Source organism: Bidens hawaiensis, unplaced genomic scaffold (assembly GCF_021521415.1).
Source record: "Bidens hawaiensis isolate Kalapana, Puna unplaced genomic scaffold, B.hawaiensis_p1.1 tig00019588_1, whole genome shotgun sequence".
NCBI lineage: Eukaryota > Viridiplantae > Streptophyta > Magnoliopsida > Asterales > Asteraceae > Bidens > Bidens hawaiensis.
The window spans coordinates 161,574-179,616 of record NW_027492976.1 but is presented as its reverse complement, the minus strand read 5'-3'; the positions used below and the strand labels follow the sequence as shown (position 1 = coordinate 179,616).

At 33.1% G+C, this 18,043-nt stretch overlaps 1 protein-coding gene across 1 annotated transcript; it reads left to right on the top strand.

Moving 5' to 3' along the window:
* Positions 1-188: 188 nt before the first annotated feature.
* LOC143558709 (geranylgeranyl transferase type-1 subunit beta-like) lies at positions 189-7,778 on the top strand. The gene is made up of 11 exons (XM_077047491.1): positions 189-307; positions 863-938; positions 1,023-1,081; positions 1,163-1,302; positions 5,285-5,340; positions 5,426-5,502; positions 5,595-5,640; positions 5,842-5,966; positions 6,078-6,145; positions 6,227-6,314; positions 6,397-7,778. The coding sequence occupies exons 1-11, from the start codon at positions 200-202 to the stop codon at positions 6,544-6,546; spliced, it is 993 nt and encodes a 330-aa protein (XP_076903606.1). The 5' UTR covers positions 189-199; the 3' UTR covers positions 6,547-7,778.
* Positions 7,779-18,043: the final 10,265 nt, after the last annotated feature.

The following is an 18,043-nucleotide window of genomic DNA, read 5'->3' as shown; positions in this document are numbered from 1 at the left end:
CATCTACCCTTTTTGAGTTAAAAACAACCACCTTCAATTTGACTTTTACCCTTATCAGAGTTATCACACCTTAACTTTGAAGTTTTAAGTTTTAACCACAAAACCCCTCTACCAGTTTCATTCGGTGATCTACCTTACACATCTCCTTCCGATCCAGTACCAGATCATCAATTATTCGACAGATATAAGGTACTTAGAGATGAATTACCAGTTACTACCTTCACCCTACGAAGGTCAAGAGATCAATCATCTTACTCTTGCTTACTTCATCATCTCTGGTCTTCACATCCTCCACGCACTCGATCGTGTAAGACTCCGTTATTATTGTTAGCCAATATATGTGATTTAAGATCTGATTTATTCAATTAGGATTAACTGTAGTAGTAATTGAAGTTGTTTGACTTGTCTGAACAGTGTGATTCCGAGGTTGTGGATAATTGGGGCTTGATATTTATAATTATCATCAAATTAAACCTAATTAACTTTATGTTGCAACTGTCTATAACATAGCTTGGAACACCATAACCAAGCTTGAAACTGGCATACTTCAACTTCAAAACTTCATTATTCAGCTTGGAACACCTTAAAAGAACCAATTTCAAGTTTTCAACTTTAAAACAGGAAACAAAAAAACATAAAAAAAATGCATCGGACAATTAACTGAACTTAACCAAAACCGACCCGTAACCGATTGTTAACCTACCTATGGCTAACCGACCATTCGATTATGGTTATGGTTAAGCAGTCTTTTATAACCGAACAGACTTTGCGTACCCATATGGCCATATGTGCTAGTGTTGCAGCCTCGCAGTGTAACTTGACTCAGTAAACATATTAAAATGATATTTAATTGATTATGTAGATTGATAGAGAAGCTGTTATTAATTGGGTTTTGTCATTGCAAGCTCACCCAAAGAATGAAGATGATCTAAACAATGGTATGAACTATGAACTGTAAATTTGTCATTTTAGAAGTACAATGTAGAAAATTACTGAACCTACTTGTGGATTGTTTACTGCAGGACAGTTTTATGGATTTCATGGTTCTAAAAGTTCTCAATTTGATTCTGTTGATAATGGGGTATGAAGTCAGGTTATCATTTTTCGGTTTTTGTATTTTTGGTATATATCTCTTACTCTTGTATGATATGTCTGCTTACAGGTTTTGGTTCTTAACAATAGTCACTTGGCAAGCACATACTGTGCATTAGCCATATTGAAGATAGTTGACTATGACTTTTCACTTATTGACTCTGGCTTAATTTCGAAGTCAATGAAGCATCTTCAACAATCTGATGGGAGGTATGCACAATGCTATTTCAATTAGACTAACTAAAATTTAAAATTAGTAACTTGATCAAAGTTTCTGAGAAAACTACATTGATACATATGATGCTGCAATTTTTAAGTAGAATTATTTGTCAGGATTTGTGAAGGCTTTGGGCTAGTTTTGGGCTTGGGCTCAAATTGGTGACAAGGAGAATAATGACTTGGCCCGTTATTGTTTCTTGTTAATTAAGCCTTTAACCCTAGTTTTATATCTATATATACCCTCGCTATGTAATTGTAATCTTTGCACCTAATCAATGAAATAACCTAGTTGCAGCCCGTAGATGTAGGTCCCCCGCTGGGACCGAACCACGTAAAATTCTTGTGTCGTGTTTATCGTTATTTTTTTCTATTTACTGCGTGTATAATCGTGTGTGCTTGTTCGTGTGTTGTTCCGCTGCGCTGCTTTGTTCCTAACAAGTGGTATCAAAGCTTAGGCTCGTTGAACACACGATGTTTCGCACTGAAGGAACAGTTCGCAGAAGTTGGTTAATTCCAGTCGAACATCAGAAGCGTGATTAGGGTTTAGGTTGTCGGCTGGGTTTTGTCCACTGAATTGCCAAATAATCCTTTGGAGATCACCGGGTCTGATGTAGACGTCGACGATCAGGTCGCCCCTTATTTGCAAGTTATCGGTGGTCTTGCCGATTGGAAGCTTGTGTCGCCGGAAATTCGTAGGCCAATGTTGAGCAGAAGGTTTGTGTGGCCGAGGTGTATTTCGAATTCTCAAATCAGAGATACAAGCTTAGAAGGTAGCGGTCGCCGGGTTTAGTTTTGATCGCGATTGGAATTGGTGGTTGGTGCCGGCAGAAGTGTGGAGTTGCCGACAAATATCACTTAGAAATATCACTTAGAGATTCTTGGTGTCACCGGAAAATCGAGACCGATAGTAGGTGATTGTTATGAGGTGACCGACGTTACTGTGGTTGGCCGGAGAATATTGAGCGGCGGCAGGGAGCGTATTTTGCCCAGGGAAGTACCTTGTTTACAAAGAATTAAACCTAATTAATGGGTCAATAACTTTTTCGAATATTTTCTTTTGGACTGAATTTGTTTTCTAGCTTTTGGTCCATGTGTTATTTTGTGGGGGCTGGTGAAAGAAAATGGTTGGGTTCATGGGATGTTTCTAGATTAAATGGAGCCCATCACATTTAATTATATTTTGTTTTGATTAGAGTTTTTTTTTTTAAATAAAACTCTTGGGATTCGAATGGTTTGCGGGTTAGGTTTTGAATTTGATTTTGGGTTTTTGACATTATCATTAACCATAATTATTTTAACCGAGTTTTGTGAAAACTGTTTGGGTTCGGGTTTAGATTTGTCTGCAAGAGATTAGTCTGAGGTTGCAGTTTATTTATAGTTACTAGATTTATTGGTTATAGCAGGAGCAAATCGTTTATTTGACAGTGTTCGGTAGAACAACCGTCAAGTTTAAGCCAGTGCCATTGATGCGTTTGTTCATTGTTTCCGATTTGTTCTCGTTTGTTATTGTTATAACTGAAGATGGGATGGTTCGGTTAAGGATTTTGGTTGATTGGTTTGTCATAGGAACTTGGATGTGATACTAGTGATGGAGAAAATGGAACCAATGGGTGCGCTAGTAACGACATAAGTTAAAAAAAAAGGTTAGTGACAAGTCATGTGAACTATTGCTCATTTGGATGGTCTTTCGGTTAGGGTTTGTGTTAACTGATTGTGCGTACGGTCATAGAACCCTTGGTACCGCTTGTTTTCCTTGAAAGCTCAACTACTTTCACAACTGTTTGTCTATTAACTGATTTAGAACACTGAAGTTTTATCTTGTTCAGTAGTGACGAGTGGTACAACATTTGAGGTGACCTAAATTTTGTGCTGGGTGAAGACGTTTGCCGGGAAGTACAATTGAGGATTCATATCATGAGTGTTGTTTTGGCATGTGTTTGGGATAACAGAGACAGTGGGAGCTGAGCATAGTTTGACTTGGTGGGGTTGCATGAAGGTGTGGGACATTCTTTAGAGTTAATGTCCATAGATGGTAAATTCTGCTTTTGAGAATGTGTCGGTAGTGATGCATTGGGACTCAGTGGAAGGCAGTGAAGACTCTTGGGTTTGAGATTTTGTTTTGCTTCATTTTTTTGTTACCTACTTTAATGAAGCATCGGTGAATCTGTTATTTAAGACTTTTTCTGGAGTTGTAAAAGTCTTGGCTCGCTGCATCGGGTAGAGCTAAATGGTTTCGTATTGCAAGCATGAATCCTAGAGCCACATGGATGTCAGCTTGAGCATATTCGGTGGTTTAAACCTTGACGGGGATTGGGTAACAGTGGGAGCACGGGGTGTTCAAGTACAGTTACATAGTGACGTTGGGGTTTTGAGACCGGAATTCCAAATGAAAATTCTCTCTTTGGTGCTTGCTGTATTAGGAGAGTGTTCTTTCTTCTGGAAGTCTCTGGAGCCGGTTATATGAGTAAGTAGGTGCCGGTTGAGATTGAAGATGAGTCATTGGCGGGCTTTGCCATGACTGGGTCTGTGATGACCGTATTGGAGCCGGGGCGCTTCAATGGGCCTTTCGGGAAACTGATGCAAAGGCCGGCCGCTGCAACTAGATAGATTGGATTGTTGAAATCTTAGCTTGTTCATGAAGAACTGGAGGCTTGGAGAACTTCCGTTGTTGGAGTTTTAGCTTGTTCTTGGAACTGGTGGTTTGGTGATTTTTGTTATTGAAGATTACTTGAGTTACTAGGTGTCGGGTTTTGTTTGGATGGCTGTTGCGGTTCGTGCAAAGCCTTCAAGTGGGAGATTGTCAGGATTTATGAAGGCTTTGGGCTAGTTTTAGGCTTGGGCTCAAATTGGTGACAAGGAGAATAATGACTTGGCCCGTTATTGTTTCTTGTTAATTAAGCCTTTAACCCTAGTTTTTATATCTATATATACCCTCGTTATGTAATTGTAATCTTTGCACCTAATCAATGAAATAACCTAGTTGCAGCCCATGGATGTAGGTCCCCCGCTGGGACCGAACCACGTAAAATTCTTGTGTCGTGTTTATCGTTATTTTTTTCTATTTACTGCGTGTATAATCGTGTGTGCTTGTTCGTGTGTTGTTCCGCTGCGCCGCTTTGTTCCTAACATTATTAACCAGCAAACATGATCTCGTTGATTTTAAATTATAATATGTTTCATGCTTTCCATAGTTTGACTCTTCCCTTCTTTATAAATGAATAGCTTCAAAATTACTGGCTAGTGGTTTTCTTTAACTTCTTAATATAGGGTTTTTATTTATTTTGTCTTACAAAACTTGCATGCTCGTTTTCTAATTATATGAGCCAGATGTGATTGAAAAAAAGTGAAATTGTATACATGTATTGTAGGAAAACGATACGATTTCTTGTTAAATTGTTGGGGGAATGTGCTTTGAGATGAAGGCACTTTGCACTCGTTAATTTAATGTTTTTGGACACTATAATTGCAACAATCTGGCAATATTAATGAACTTTTGTGCACTATTTTTTTATGTTTAAAGGGCCTACAATGTTTGTTTCACATAGGGCCATCAAAATCCACAGGACAGCCTTGTCAAAAGCTTACCACTTTACGCATGCACGCACACACCAATACACACACATGCATAATACAAGAGAGTAGGCCTTGATAGCAAAGGTCTATATCATCCACGCATATTCACATATAGGACTAATTATAATGATTTATATGAGTGAATAAAGACCACAGAATTTGTGCAATATTTTTAGAGATTTTGAATCAACAAAATTATGTAAAACTGAACCGCGTGAAACACTTAAAAGGATGACCCTGTTTGGTTTTTAGGGACCAAAAACTTGACCGGCCCATGCCCACCCTTGCTAGCCAATGCATACGATATATTTGACATGCTGCTAAGTTTATTTTCATTTTTTGATCTGTTTGCCATTAATTCTATCTATTATTCTTATTTTCTTATATCTATCTGCATCAGTTTCATGCCCATTCATACAGGGGCAGAGACGGATTTACGGTTTGTATATTGTGCCGGTAAGACTTTATGTTTCTTTAAGCACTTAACTCAATTTAGTTCTCTCTAGATTGGATTTCATGGTAGCCACTTTATTTATTTTAGCTGTTATTTCCTCTCTATTGGATAATTGGAGTGGCATTGATAAAGAGAAGGCCAAGAACTACATATTAAGTTGTCAGGTAATATGTTCACCTTCTCAAGTACCCAATTCTTAGGTGTTCCTATATAACACTTTAATTGTTATAACTTATTAGTTAATGTTTTGGTGCAGTCATACGATGGTGGTTTTGGACTAATTCCTGGTCAAGAATCTCATGGTGAGTTTTCTTGCCTTATAATTGCAGTTTGACTTGACACTATTTGTCAACAATACATTTTTCAAATTTTGCACCTTGTCAAATAGATGAGTAATTAGTATTATTACTACGTAAACTGACTTTATTGTTAGGAGCTTCTAATTTTCTTCTTTTAGAACTACGTTTATTACTCATAAACCGTTCTTACTTTTAGAATCACAGGTGGTGCGACTTACTGTGCTGTAGCATCTCTTCGGTTGATGGGCTTCATTGAAGATGATCTAGTTTCTAAATACACATCCTCTTGCATCATAGATGTTCCAATGCTTCTAGAGTGGTGTTTGCAGGTACACGTTCCAATTTTCATTTAATATTATTTGAAGGTACGGTATGCCGATTGTGAGGCCCTGAAGGTAAAATGAGTCATTTTAACTGTTGCCATGTTTCTCATGTTTCAGAGGCAAGCGGTTGATGGAGGATTTCAAGGAAGACCTAACAAAGTTAGTGACACATGTTATGCTTTTTGGTAAGCTCATAACTGCTTCAGATTTCTGTTCTTTTTCTTTTATATTTTTAGAGTTCACTGGTTTTTATGGTAAATTCGTAGGGTCGGTGGAGTTTTGAAGATTTTAGGTGCTAATAAATTCATGAACGAAAAAACCCTACGTGAATTTTTGCTCACTTGCCAGTCTGAGGTCAAATCTTCTTTCTTTTGTGTGCTACACTGTTCTTCATAATTTGTTTAAACAAATAATTTATTTTGTTTATCTTTTGTAGTATGGCGGTTTCAGTAAGTTTCCTAGACAGTTTCCGGATCTTTACCATTCATATTATGGATTTACTGCATTCAGCATGTTACAAGAAACCGGTCTCAACTCTCTTAATATAGAATTGGGTATAAGTACCATTCATCACACCATGATCTAATTTCATTCACCTTATATATTTTGTATCATTTATCATGTAATGTTTTTTTTTATAATTTAGCAATCCACTGTTGGTTTTGTATTATTTAAGCCTAGAAGTTTTGGACTTGTACCGTATGCAAGAATTTTATGTTGTACACTTATACTACATTAAAAATTTCTACTCAAAAGACACATGATTTGACAAGAGGTCATGTTTGGATTGCCAATGTGTCTCTAGTGAATAGTTATTGTTTTCGCATCTTCTAAAAGGGTCTGGGTTCTTATACACCCCTAGAGAAAAAAAGTAATTGACAGTCGCAATTTATGATATTAAAAAAAGTAGACTATAATGTTCTTATGAGTGGAGTGTTGGCATATTTAAAGTCAATCTGTCCTTGCAATACATCTTATGCGTGAAGTGATAATAATTGTCCGAGCATGGAACATAGGATTCTCAGCTAACATAATCGAGGATATATTATCTCTGAACAAGGCTACTCGTCTTTTGTTTCAGCTCCTTTAATAACTATACCAACCGAACACACTCCTGAGTCGTCATTGCAACTGCATGATACTCTGCCTCGGTAATGGACACTTGGACAGTGACACATTTGGTTGTCTCTTACTAGTCTTAATATAGAATTGGGTATAAGTACCATTCATCACATTATGGTCCAACTCCACTCACCTTATTGATCTTGTAATCATTCGGCATGTAATGTTTTTCTAATAACTTAACAGAAATTAACTGTTGGGTTTGTATTATTTATGCCGTGAAGTTTTGGACTTGTACCATATGCATGGAAATTTGTATATTGTACTACATTAAAAATGATGACTCTAAAGACAATGATTTGACAAGAGGTCGTCTTCGGATGGTCAATTTGTCCCTAGTGCTTGTAGCTTTAAGCTTTGCTTCATATCTTCTAACATTGTACAAGTAAGATTTCTTTTTTCTTTTTGGCAACTACATATTTTATTAGACATTTGCATATTTGCCTCGTTATTTTTTGATTGCATAGGTATTTTTTGTTGTCTGATTTTGTGTTTTTTGAAATTGTAGTCGTTGGTTCTTGATGTATGAATAGCTTGTGTTTGCTAATAAGTCATAAGTATATGTTTTCAATTGTTAGTGTGTTGGTTTTATTAGTTTATTTGGTAAAAGTTCTAAAGTTACTTTATATAACTTATTTGAAAGTTGAATAATCAAACTTTGTCATGATTTATGGTGATTTGGACATTTAAGTAATGAAGTATATATTTACAAGGCAGTTAATATGTAGATGTGTAAAGTCTTAATATGCATTGCATACTGTTCCTAGTGTTTTTATCTTTACAATCAACCTGTGAAAAGTTTACACTCGTAAAGGTCGAAAGTTTACATGTGTATGATATGAGGATTGGCTTAATATTTCAGGAATATTGTTAAAATTCTGTAAAGTAATAGTAGATAGTTGAGACTGTTACAAATATATTAATATTATGGTTATCAATACCTAATATAGATTAGCTATTAGGCTTGTTTCACAACACGTTATCAACACGAATTGCTTTTGGAATTGAATCACATATCATAAGGTAAGTCGCATTGTTTAGTTTACATATTGTTGTTCTTTAATCTATATGCATGATCCATATTGTAAGTAATACAATTTTGGATTGTGTTAAAGATATTTTTATTCCACTCCTGTATACCTCAAAATGATTCATATAATTTTAGTTGTGACGGACACCTGTTTTATTATACCTAAATCTTTAAAAAGTAATTCACATGGTTTTAGGTTTATATATCTATTTAAATTTCTTATTCTACAAATCAAATTTGTGGTAGTAAAACTTATGATTTTATTCCGTCGTAAGTGGATTGAAGTTTTTGACAATCTATTTTGATCTACAAAGCTAATGTGGTCTTTTCTTGATTTATTTATTAGTTTATTTTAAAAAATAAATTAGATTTTTTATTTATGCTTATGGTTTGATCAAACAAAGGAAAAGGAACCGGCTTATTTGGCTATCAAATTTTTAACCGCAACGATTAGGGATTTAATAATATCAAGTTGTGATATTGGATTATGTTAAATATAATACACATTTTTATTTTATTATTTCGGTAAACGAATGACAGTAGTTTTATTATTTGTAAAAAACATTTAAAGAAACTATTTTCGACGAGTTTTACAAATAATAATAATAATAATTTGTTAATTATAGCAATAATTATGTATTTATTGACTCTATATGCATGTTGGTATATTGATTTACTGATAAATAATACTGGGATAAATTTTATAGAATAAGATTTTTAGGGTTTGATTTTATATTTTCTTTTATCAATTAATTCTTAGCAATATATTTATTAAAAGAGAAATGAAATCCAGAATACAATTTGAGTATTAATCAATATTATAGCGTAAAATTCTAGAGTCGATTTGAACACAATATCTATATGAATATTTATGTCGTTATACACATACTTTAAAGGTGTATAAGTATGTTGTTTATGATAATTTTCTGTAGCAATTAAAACAAAACATCCTTGAGTGAAAGTTGTAGCAACTTTAATTCTGGTTTAGATATTTGTGTATATTTCAAGTTAAAATGTCAAATACATATAAGATATATATAGTTGACTAGCTGATTGTGACCGATGATACTTTATGTTATATATTGTTGTTTATAAGTGATAAAAATGTTATTTCGTAAAGGTTTATTATAACCCCCTTTATATTGCGACATGCATGTTATAACGTTATGTCTTTATGTACAACTTGTAGTGTGCGTGTTTTTTTATATATACATATAGATATGGATACTATTTGATAGAACAACTAAATCAAAGTTGTGTTTTATTATTACTATCATGAAAGAGTATGTTCAAATATGAGACTTTTAAGTGTCACTTTTCCTAAATCTTATTGAATGTTATAAAATATAGCATGATAAATCTTTACATGACTCATTCATGTAATTACTTCTCATTACTTGTTATATGAAGAGAAGATTAATTATGAGGAAAAACCGGATAAGACCATTTTTCATTTGTTAAACCTAAAATATGCTCTGAAGTAGCATATCATTAAACCGTATGAAGGGTTTGAAGTGATTTTGTATCTATGTCCGAGAAAATTATGAATAAACCATGAAAAGTGTTTGGTTTGATATCATTTCCCGAAGTGAATGTGAATACGCACTGATTGTTGCGATCATGGACATAATAAAAAAAACTTGTAACAATGATTATATTAATAATGAGATCGGCTATCGAAATTATAATGTTTTTCATGCTAATAATGAGATCGACCACCACATGTGGCAAAGAGATTGATCATATATGAGAACAAAATCTGGAAATACAAAAGTGAAATCACATGATCGTTTGAAACGATAATACAACGTTCACTCATATTTACAATCTTGTACTAAAGAAGCATGATACATATACGATCATAAACCTGAAGTTTATGGATCATGATCATCTTATGGCATGACCGGTTAGACCACACCGAGTCAATGATGTGAAATTTATTGAGGAACCAAAAGATTCTTCATAATAAATATACATGTAATATTGCTCTCAAGGGAAATCATTTATTTACCAATTGAAGGGGGCGCGAATCCCTAAATATTATGGAATTGAGAAACGATACACATATGCTCACATGATACCATTTAGTGTTTTTCAAAACAGACGCATCGTCTAAATGGTTATCAAGATCGCAACTCGATGTTTGCATGATCTATGGCTTAGATAATAAGATAGCAAACATATTATTCCAACGTGGTATATTTACATTTGGTTATAATAATGAATTTGATTCCCAAGTTAATAATGATCATTGGAATAAGTGTTGAACTTTATAACAAATTATGTTTTTACATAAATTGTTTTGTTAAAGACGATTACTCAACGTCTGTAATTGGTTGCAAATGCAATTATCACGAGAGCAAAGGTTCATGTTTGTATTTGAGTACATATGATTTTAGATGTTTTTAAACTAATTCATATCAAGCTAACAAGTTATGATACTTCCTCCCCGTTGCAATTGGTTTTTTGTCAGTAACCAAATATATCTCATCTAATATTTCATATGTGTTATATATTGAAATTAATCCACCGCAAGACACAATGATGAGGCCACAAAGTAAGTTGGGAATTTATGTTGGTATTAAATATATATGATGTAATACTTAGAGCCATTATTGTGATATTTGATTATGGCTCATTGGTCTTCATTTTAGTGAATCGATGATCCCAACATCAGGGGGAGAAATAAGGCAGTTGGAAAATGAATTTAGTTGGAATGAATTATCATTGATCCTCAAACTAAGTTATATAAACTGAACATTCAAAGGATAATTCATGTATACAACTTAACGAATCAATTACCAGACAATTCACTGACCAAAATAGAGTGTCTATCTAAGACACATATACCAACTGCTAATGCTCCAATTAAAGTTGTCTAAGAAGGAAAAACGCATATTGATAATGAGTCTAATACACGGTGTAACATGGTAGACCAATCGATTCCAAAGGTAAAATTTCCTCGAAAATTGGAGCAAGTAATAAAGATGGTCAAGTCGAGGTACAATAAAAAGGTCTCTTGAAAGAGATTAGACATGATGGTTCTTGAAGAACCTTAGGTACCAGAAAACAAAGAGCTCTCAATAAATTATATTGTATCATGTCTACTGATGCGTGCTGTGTAGCTTGTATAAAATATGATAGATTGGATATTTAGATTTTGCACAAGATCGTGTTTTAAATTTATAAAAGTGATTTCTACAAAGACTAAACACACACAAAATAGGCAAGTGTACCTATCGTATATGTAGAATAGTATTGGTAAGAACCAAGTATCGATCCGTGGACACAAAGGTTTCTAATAATAAATCGTTGTTTTACTTCAATCGGAGGTTTTAATCATTTTGAGGTTAATTTTTAAACTTTTTATAAAATATAAATAATTATATATATATATATATATATATATATATATAATATAATTGACCAAGATAAGAAATTCTAAACGACTTGTTCAATTATACGAAGGTTACCATCTAAGATCAAGAATCCACTCCATTTTAGCATTGATAATTAATATGTAGACATGTGATAAACTTACCGTAGCAATATATGATAGATAACTCCTTAACCCAAAGTGAGCATCTTTGGCACTAAGGAGATGATATGCGCATTTTAAAGTCCACCCTTTCCTAATGTCATACCATCTCAATGATGTCAATTTAAGTTGGCAAGTAGTTTCGTTAAGTAGAAAGATTAGGATTGGCTTCAATTTCTCGAATACCAATTCTAACAACTTCGGGTGATTGTAGTTCATCACACAACCTCCCCTTGGTTGATTTAAGTAGGTTATGATTACACATTCCATTAACATATGATTTCTTTAGCTAATTTGATATCCTAAGCAAAACCATTTTCGGATTACCAAGGTTTAGAAAAATACACCATAACTTATATCTCATCATTTCTAAGTACAATATAAGGATCCATGTTTCGATAATGTATCAAAGTATTTCTATCTTTCAAGAACATGAATCGATCATGAACGATTGCCAAAGAGATTGACAACCACCAACTTTGAATTAGTGATTTAAGATGGTGAAACATTTCTCATCAAAAGATAATTGTAATATAACCATGTACTTAACTAGACTACATCACATGTCTTGATTAATTATAAAGTAAAACAAAGCTTCTTCATAGATTTTAGATGGTAAAAGGAGTTTAGCTCATAATGAGCATTATGATGAACATTAAGATGATTGATAATAACAAATACATGATTAAACTTGGAACAATCTAACCAAATGTAGATGAATCCTTCTTCTTAATGATGGGGATGATGGTTGATGATGATGATTAGTGGTGATGACCTCCAAACCTTCAAACTCTTCACTAGATCTTCAAGGTGAGTGTTAGTGTGTGTTTTTATAAGAGAGAATCAGATATAAATCTTTTCAAGGCACACTTGATGAATGCAACATGAGCCACTATTTATAGGCAATCTGGATGGTGAGGCACGACCCCGTGCTTGATGAGCACGGCCCCGTGTATTTTTATGACATGTGCCAGATTTGTTTTGTCTTTTGTGTGAGCTGGCAACGGCCCCGTGGTTACCAGGCACGGTCCCGTGCTTTTTAGTGACATGTGCTCAATTCTTCTTTGTCTTTTTTTTCATTCCCGTCCACGGCCCCGTGCATGCTGAGCACGGCCCCGTGCTTTTGTTCTCAGATTTTGTCTTTTCTTGTTCCATAAGCACGAGGGCGTGTTTCTTGAGACATGGGGGCGTGTTTCTTTGTTTTCTTGTGTTTTCTTCTGTTTTTCTTCGTCTTTTTGCTTGTTTCTTCGTTTGAGGTTTGGTTTCACCTGAAATTACGTTTTATTATGATAAGTAGCCTTTTATGCTATGTTATTAGATAGAAATTGCAGTTTTTAGAGATTATTTGATGCTGAAAAGATGTATATTTCTATGTACATCTTCTACACAGATATATGGAATCGAAATAAAGTCGACGTCGCTATACTTTTATATAAATGATGATGATGAGGATCAAGATTATAAATCTGCCTATGAAAAATGATTGGCCAAAGTGAAAAGGCGCAAACAAGGCAGAGTTGAATTCTCTAAATAACGGAAAGTTTGTTGGACCAGCAGTCCGTACAACTAAAGTTGTAAAATGTGTTAGATGTGTTAGATACAAACGGGTATTGTATATGAGTTATGAAAATTTATCAAGTGATATAAGCAAAACTGATGGCACAAGAATTTTTGCAAAGACCCATGATTAATAATGAGGAGACACATTCTCCAGTGGTGGAAGCAATGACTTTCCGATAACTAAACAGTCTGGTAATATAAAGAGAGAATTGATATGCGTCCACTAAATATTGTTATTTAGTTGATACTGAGAGTTTACTAGAAAATCTATGAAGAAATTGAATTATCAAATAATGTGAAGTAAGTTCTCGAGAACATAATGATTGCTGTGTATAGAGTCATGTTTGAATACTTTACGATTATTGAATATGTTAAACATAAATGAAACTCCTGAAGAGTTTCCTAAGGTAATTGAATACTTGAAAAATTAATTGATTATTTGCATCAACAAGCATACACATAGAAGAAAATGTACGTGATGAGTACAATATCTCAATAAACAAATAAATCGTACAATATGGATTTTTGATATGTGATACAAAATGGTGTGTTAATGAGCAAATTATGCAACAAAAATCCTAGAAAAGTGAATGCATATGCATCATTTGTCAAGTTGAAAGAAGTCCATGATGGATTGCTAAATGCATGGATTGCTTATTACGTAAATTTTTTGGATTGAGCTTGACACAACTCAAGAGATATTTTGATAAGGAGGGAGATAAGTTGGATATAATTAGCCATACTTTTATCAAAATATTACTCTTAAATGGTCATTATAATCACAATTTACAATGATGTACATATCACAAAGAGAAACTTACGAGCTTTTATAGAGAAAATTTTTTTTGAAAGACCTTGACATAGTGTGATTATTGTTCAACTTATAGTTCGAGTATATGTGTAATTATATGCTTATAAATCCATCAAAGTGCATCTAGAAAATGTTGAGACATTTTACCATGGACAAATTTAATCATTTTAGCATATTAAAGGATGTCTAAAAATGACTATATCCTTGTCTATCATAATATGAAACATTATTGGTTCGGAAATACCATAATTAAATGCATATGTGCATTATGTCATACTATTAGGTATATATGATTATTATTTTCTATATTTATATTTATCGGCATGTGTCCTGCTAGGAAACATCAGAATGGGTAAAAACACATATTTCTGGTAAGAAAGATATGTATTTATATTTTACTAACCCATCAAAACAAGTTTGGCTAGTCTTGTTGATGCAGAGAAACACAACATGATCATAATGTTTACCAAATGAAGCAATAGAAGTTTTCACGTGAAGATCATACAACATTATTCAACTTGAGGATTCAAATGTCAAGGGACGAAGACACAAATGATTGACTACAAACGTCTTGGGCAACTTTCGCAGAAGATCGATATTTACCATTTTAACGGATATATAAATCAAGGGGAGACAATACGCGCTGCACTCTTTTTTCCTTAGCTATGGTTTTGTCCCACTGGGTTTTCCTAGCAAGGTTTTTAATGAGGCAGCATCTTCAAGCGTATTAAGTTGATAACCAAGGGGGAGTGTTATAAATATATTAATATTATGGTTATCAATACCTAATATAGATTAGCTTTCTCTCCAAGTTTTCCTATCCTATATATACATCTCATTGTACCTCTTTGTAAGACACACATATTAATGAAATCTCCATATTTCTCCCTACATGTTCATCTCCTATTGTTTGGCTATTAGGCTTGTTTCACAACAGAGATTGATTTCTTGTAACATGATAAATATTCATTACTGATACGGTACCGACATTTGTTTTTATAGTTATCGATCAATATAAATCACGTGTTAATATCCTTTGACATATCACGACGTAATTATTTCGGATTTCTCTTTCAGTTGTTATAGCGAATGTCGGTACCATCACGAACCAAACCGATACCGATCACACGATATGGTGGGAATTCGGTTGATATCAGCTCGTTTCGTTATAGCAACCGAAAGAAAAAAATAATAATAATAAAATAATAATAAAGTAGTAATGTGTATTAAACACTCATTTAACTAGAGATAGTTATGTTGCCGCATAAAAGCCATACGCAATTATGCAGTATGTCATTTTCACATTATATTACTTAAAATTGGTTTAAGTATTAAACTGCTGTGTGAGAATGATAAAATAAAATATGCTTTAAAAAAATATTGGTAAGTAATAAGGACTAGCCAATCTTTATAAATATCATTAACATTTTATAAAGTCTTTAATACGAATATTATCTCTTTTCTCTTAAATCAAACAATATAAGTAAATAATTAACATGCTTTTCTCGTTTTGTATATTCATACTATCTCCATTAATATTCAACCAACTTCAACTTCTTTTCCTCTTTTTTTTTAATCGGAATTAACCAACTCCAACTTATTAGATACACTTTCTTGACATTGATGATTCCTTTTTCTTATCATGATGGAGCCACGACTTTGAAGATGTTTTAGGTTTCATTTGTTTGTCAATGTATTTTATTGAAAATGATTCCCTTTGATCTTTATAGTTTAACATTTGACTTTTCTATATATTATTCTATTGTCAATGTAATCAATGAAAAATAACGTGAATTGTTTCATGTGTTACACATTAAGTGTAATTTGCGTTTTGTCCTTGATAAAAACAAAAGAAAAGTTGTTATAACATTTTATTGTTATTTTCTCGTAGTTTGTCAAGCTCAATCGTAGTTTTCAAACTCTAAAGCTAAAATCAGGCTATTAAGAATGACAAAAGGGGTTTAGAACTTGTGTTTCAGACTTGAAGAGTTTGGCATTCCGTCATAATAAGTTTGCCATGCCGCTATCAAACCTATGCCTCAAAGCCATGGATGAAGCTTAGTATATAAATTTTTATTTTTTATTATTATTTTTTTTGGGTGGGGGGGAGGTGTCTTTGACCCCCTTATTTAAGCTCAATAGTGTAAATTTACTCATTTCCGTCCAATTGTTTTTACACGTATTATAAATTTACCCGTTTTCATCCAAAAATTTGTGTCCCAACCCTCTTCGCATTTTCGTCCAAACTTTGTCACTGCTCAAAACGATTACAATTGTGCATAAAACTAACAATGTCTATGGTGTTCTCGTAGTATTCTACTTAGTATAACATGTTATTATTGAACACGCTTGTGATAAGTTTTTATGAATAAAATTCTATATATTTGTATAATAAATAATGAAAGGATGTAGTACGGTTTTATTGTAGTGAGGTGAGATTAAAAGTGGCAAATGCAAAAGCAAAGGCGATGTGGCCAGTTGGGGTTGGTAAACTTTCGGCGAATACCACATGTGCCATTGTCACGGGCATCTTTGTGGTCATTTGTTGTTTAGGTAAAAGTCCAACTCATTTACAAACACAACAAATTCCTAATTTCAATCTTGTTTTTCTTACTTTCCCTATATAGGTCAAAAAGGAGAACCAAATCTAACTCACCCCTGTACCTCTCTACTCTTTATTCAATTTCAATAAACCCCTATTTTCCTTATTATGCAAATTAAGATGAAGTGACGTAAACGGGTCAAACTGTTTGTGAGCTTATAGAGATCGGTTTGTTAAAAGCTCAAACTGAATCAAGCTTAAACGAGCTTAAGCCCAAGCTCTAAGCTAAACTAGCATGTTAGTTTTGACAATGTGATAAGCTTGTTATAGGTATTAAGTGTAAGTTGAGTTTAATCAAATATAGTATTTTAATGTTTAAGTGATCATGTAATTAGTAGAGATAATGTTAGAGAATGAGTTCTGACTTATTGACTTTTTCAAAATATTAGAGAACTATTTGAGTAGGATTAGTATACTTTTTCTAATACTGAAAGAGTCGTGGCGAGTTACCACAAAATTATCGGTGATGTTCTTGTTGTTCGATACAATTAATTCCAACAAAGTTTATTTTATATAGTAAATATATGTTGCATAGTAAGGATCATTGTAAGTATAATTATGATAAAAATAACCAAACAAAACGCATATCGTGTTATTTAGAAATTACACTTGTTAATAAACGTAAAAATTACTACATGTGTATAAAAATAAACAACTTAAATAAATATAAACAAATGAACCAAGCTTGAGTTTGAAAATTTCTTGTGACCAGAGATTCATCTTTGTTAACCTAAACGAGCCAAGCTCGCCTCAACTCGTTTACAAGTGATATTCATGCAATTCTAGGTTATAAAAAAAATAAAAAAAAATTGACATTGGTGTAATATTCAGGGCTACTTTAGTAACTTGCTCTGTATCTTTTACCCCGTGTGAATGTGTGATTCATTGGCAATCATTTTGTGGTCCCTGAACTATATGTAATTTATAATTATGGTCCTTTTACTACAACAGAGTTTACTTGAGTCACAAAATTATGATTTGTTTTCAAACAAATAACTTTACAAGTCCATTTCTTGACATCTACCTTTCGTCACAATGTACACCCTACATGTATTATATATAATCAAGTCCACCGCTCTTGTGATTTCCAACACGTTACTCGCTAACGTCATTTGATAACCGATTTAAGTGTTTAGTCATTTTCCTAGTTATTAAATAGGATTCGAAAATAGGTCTAAACAAAAAAAAAAACACTACAACATAACTTGTTGATATTTTTGGAAAAGAAATACAAGTGGATGTAAAATTGTGAATCTTCTCACCTACCAATGTTTTAGACCAAAAAATTTACATAAACAGCCTAAATTTATAAAGACTTCTATTCACACAAGAAGATAACTCTTTTTTTAATAAAAAAAAAGGTCCTAAATTTATGATTTTTTTTTGTAAACTTATATTTAAACTTATGGCTTTTAGAGTT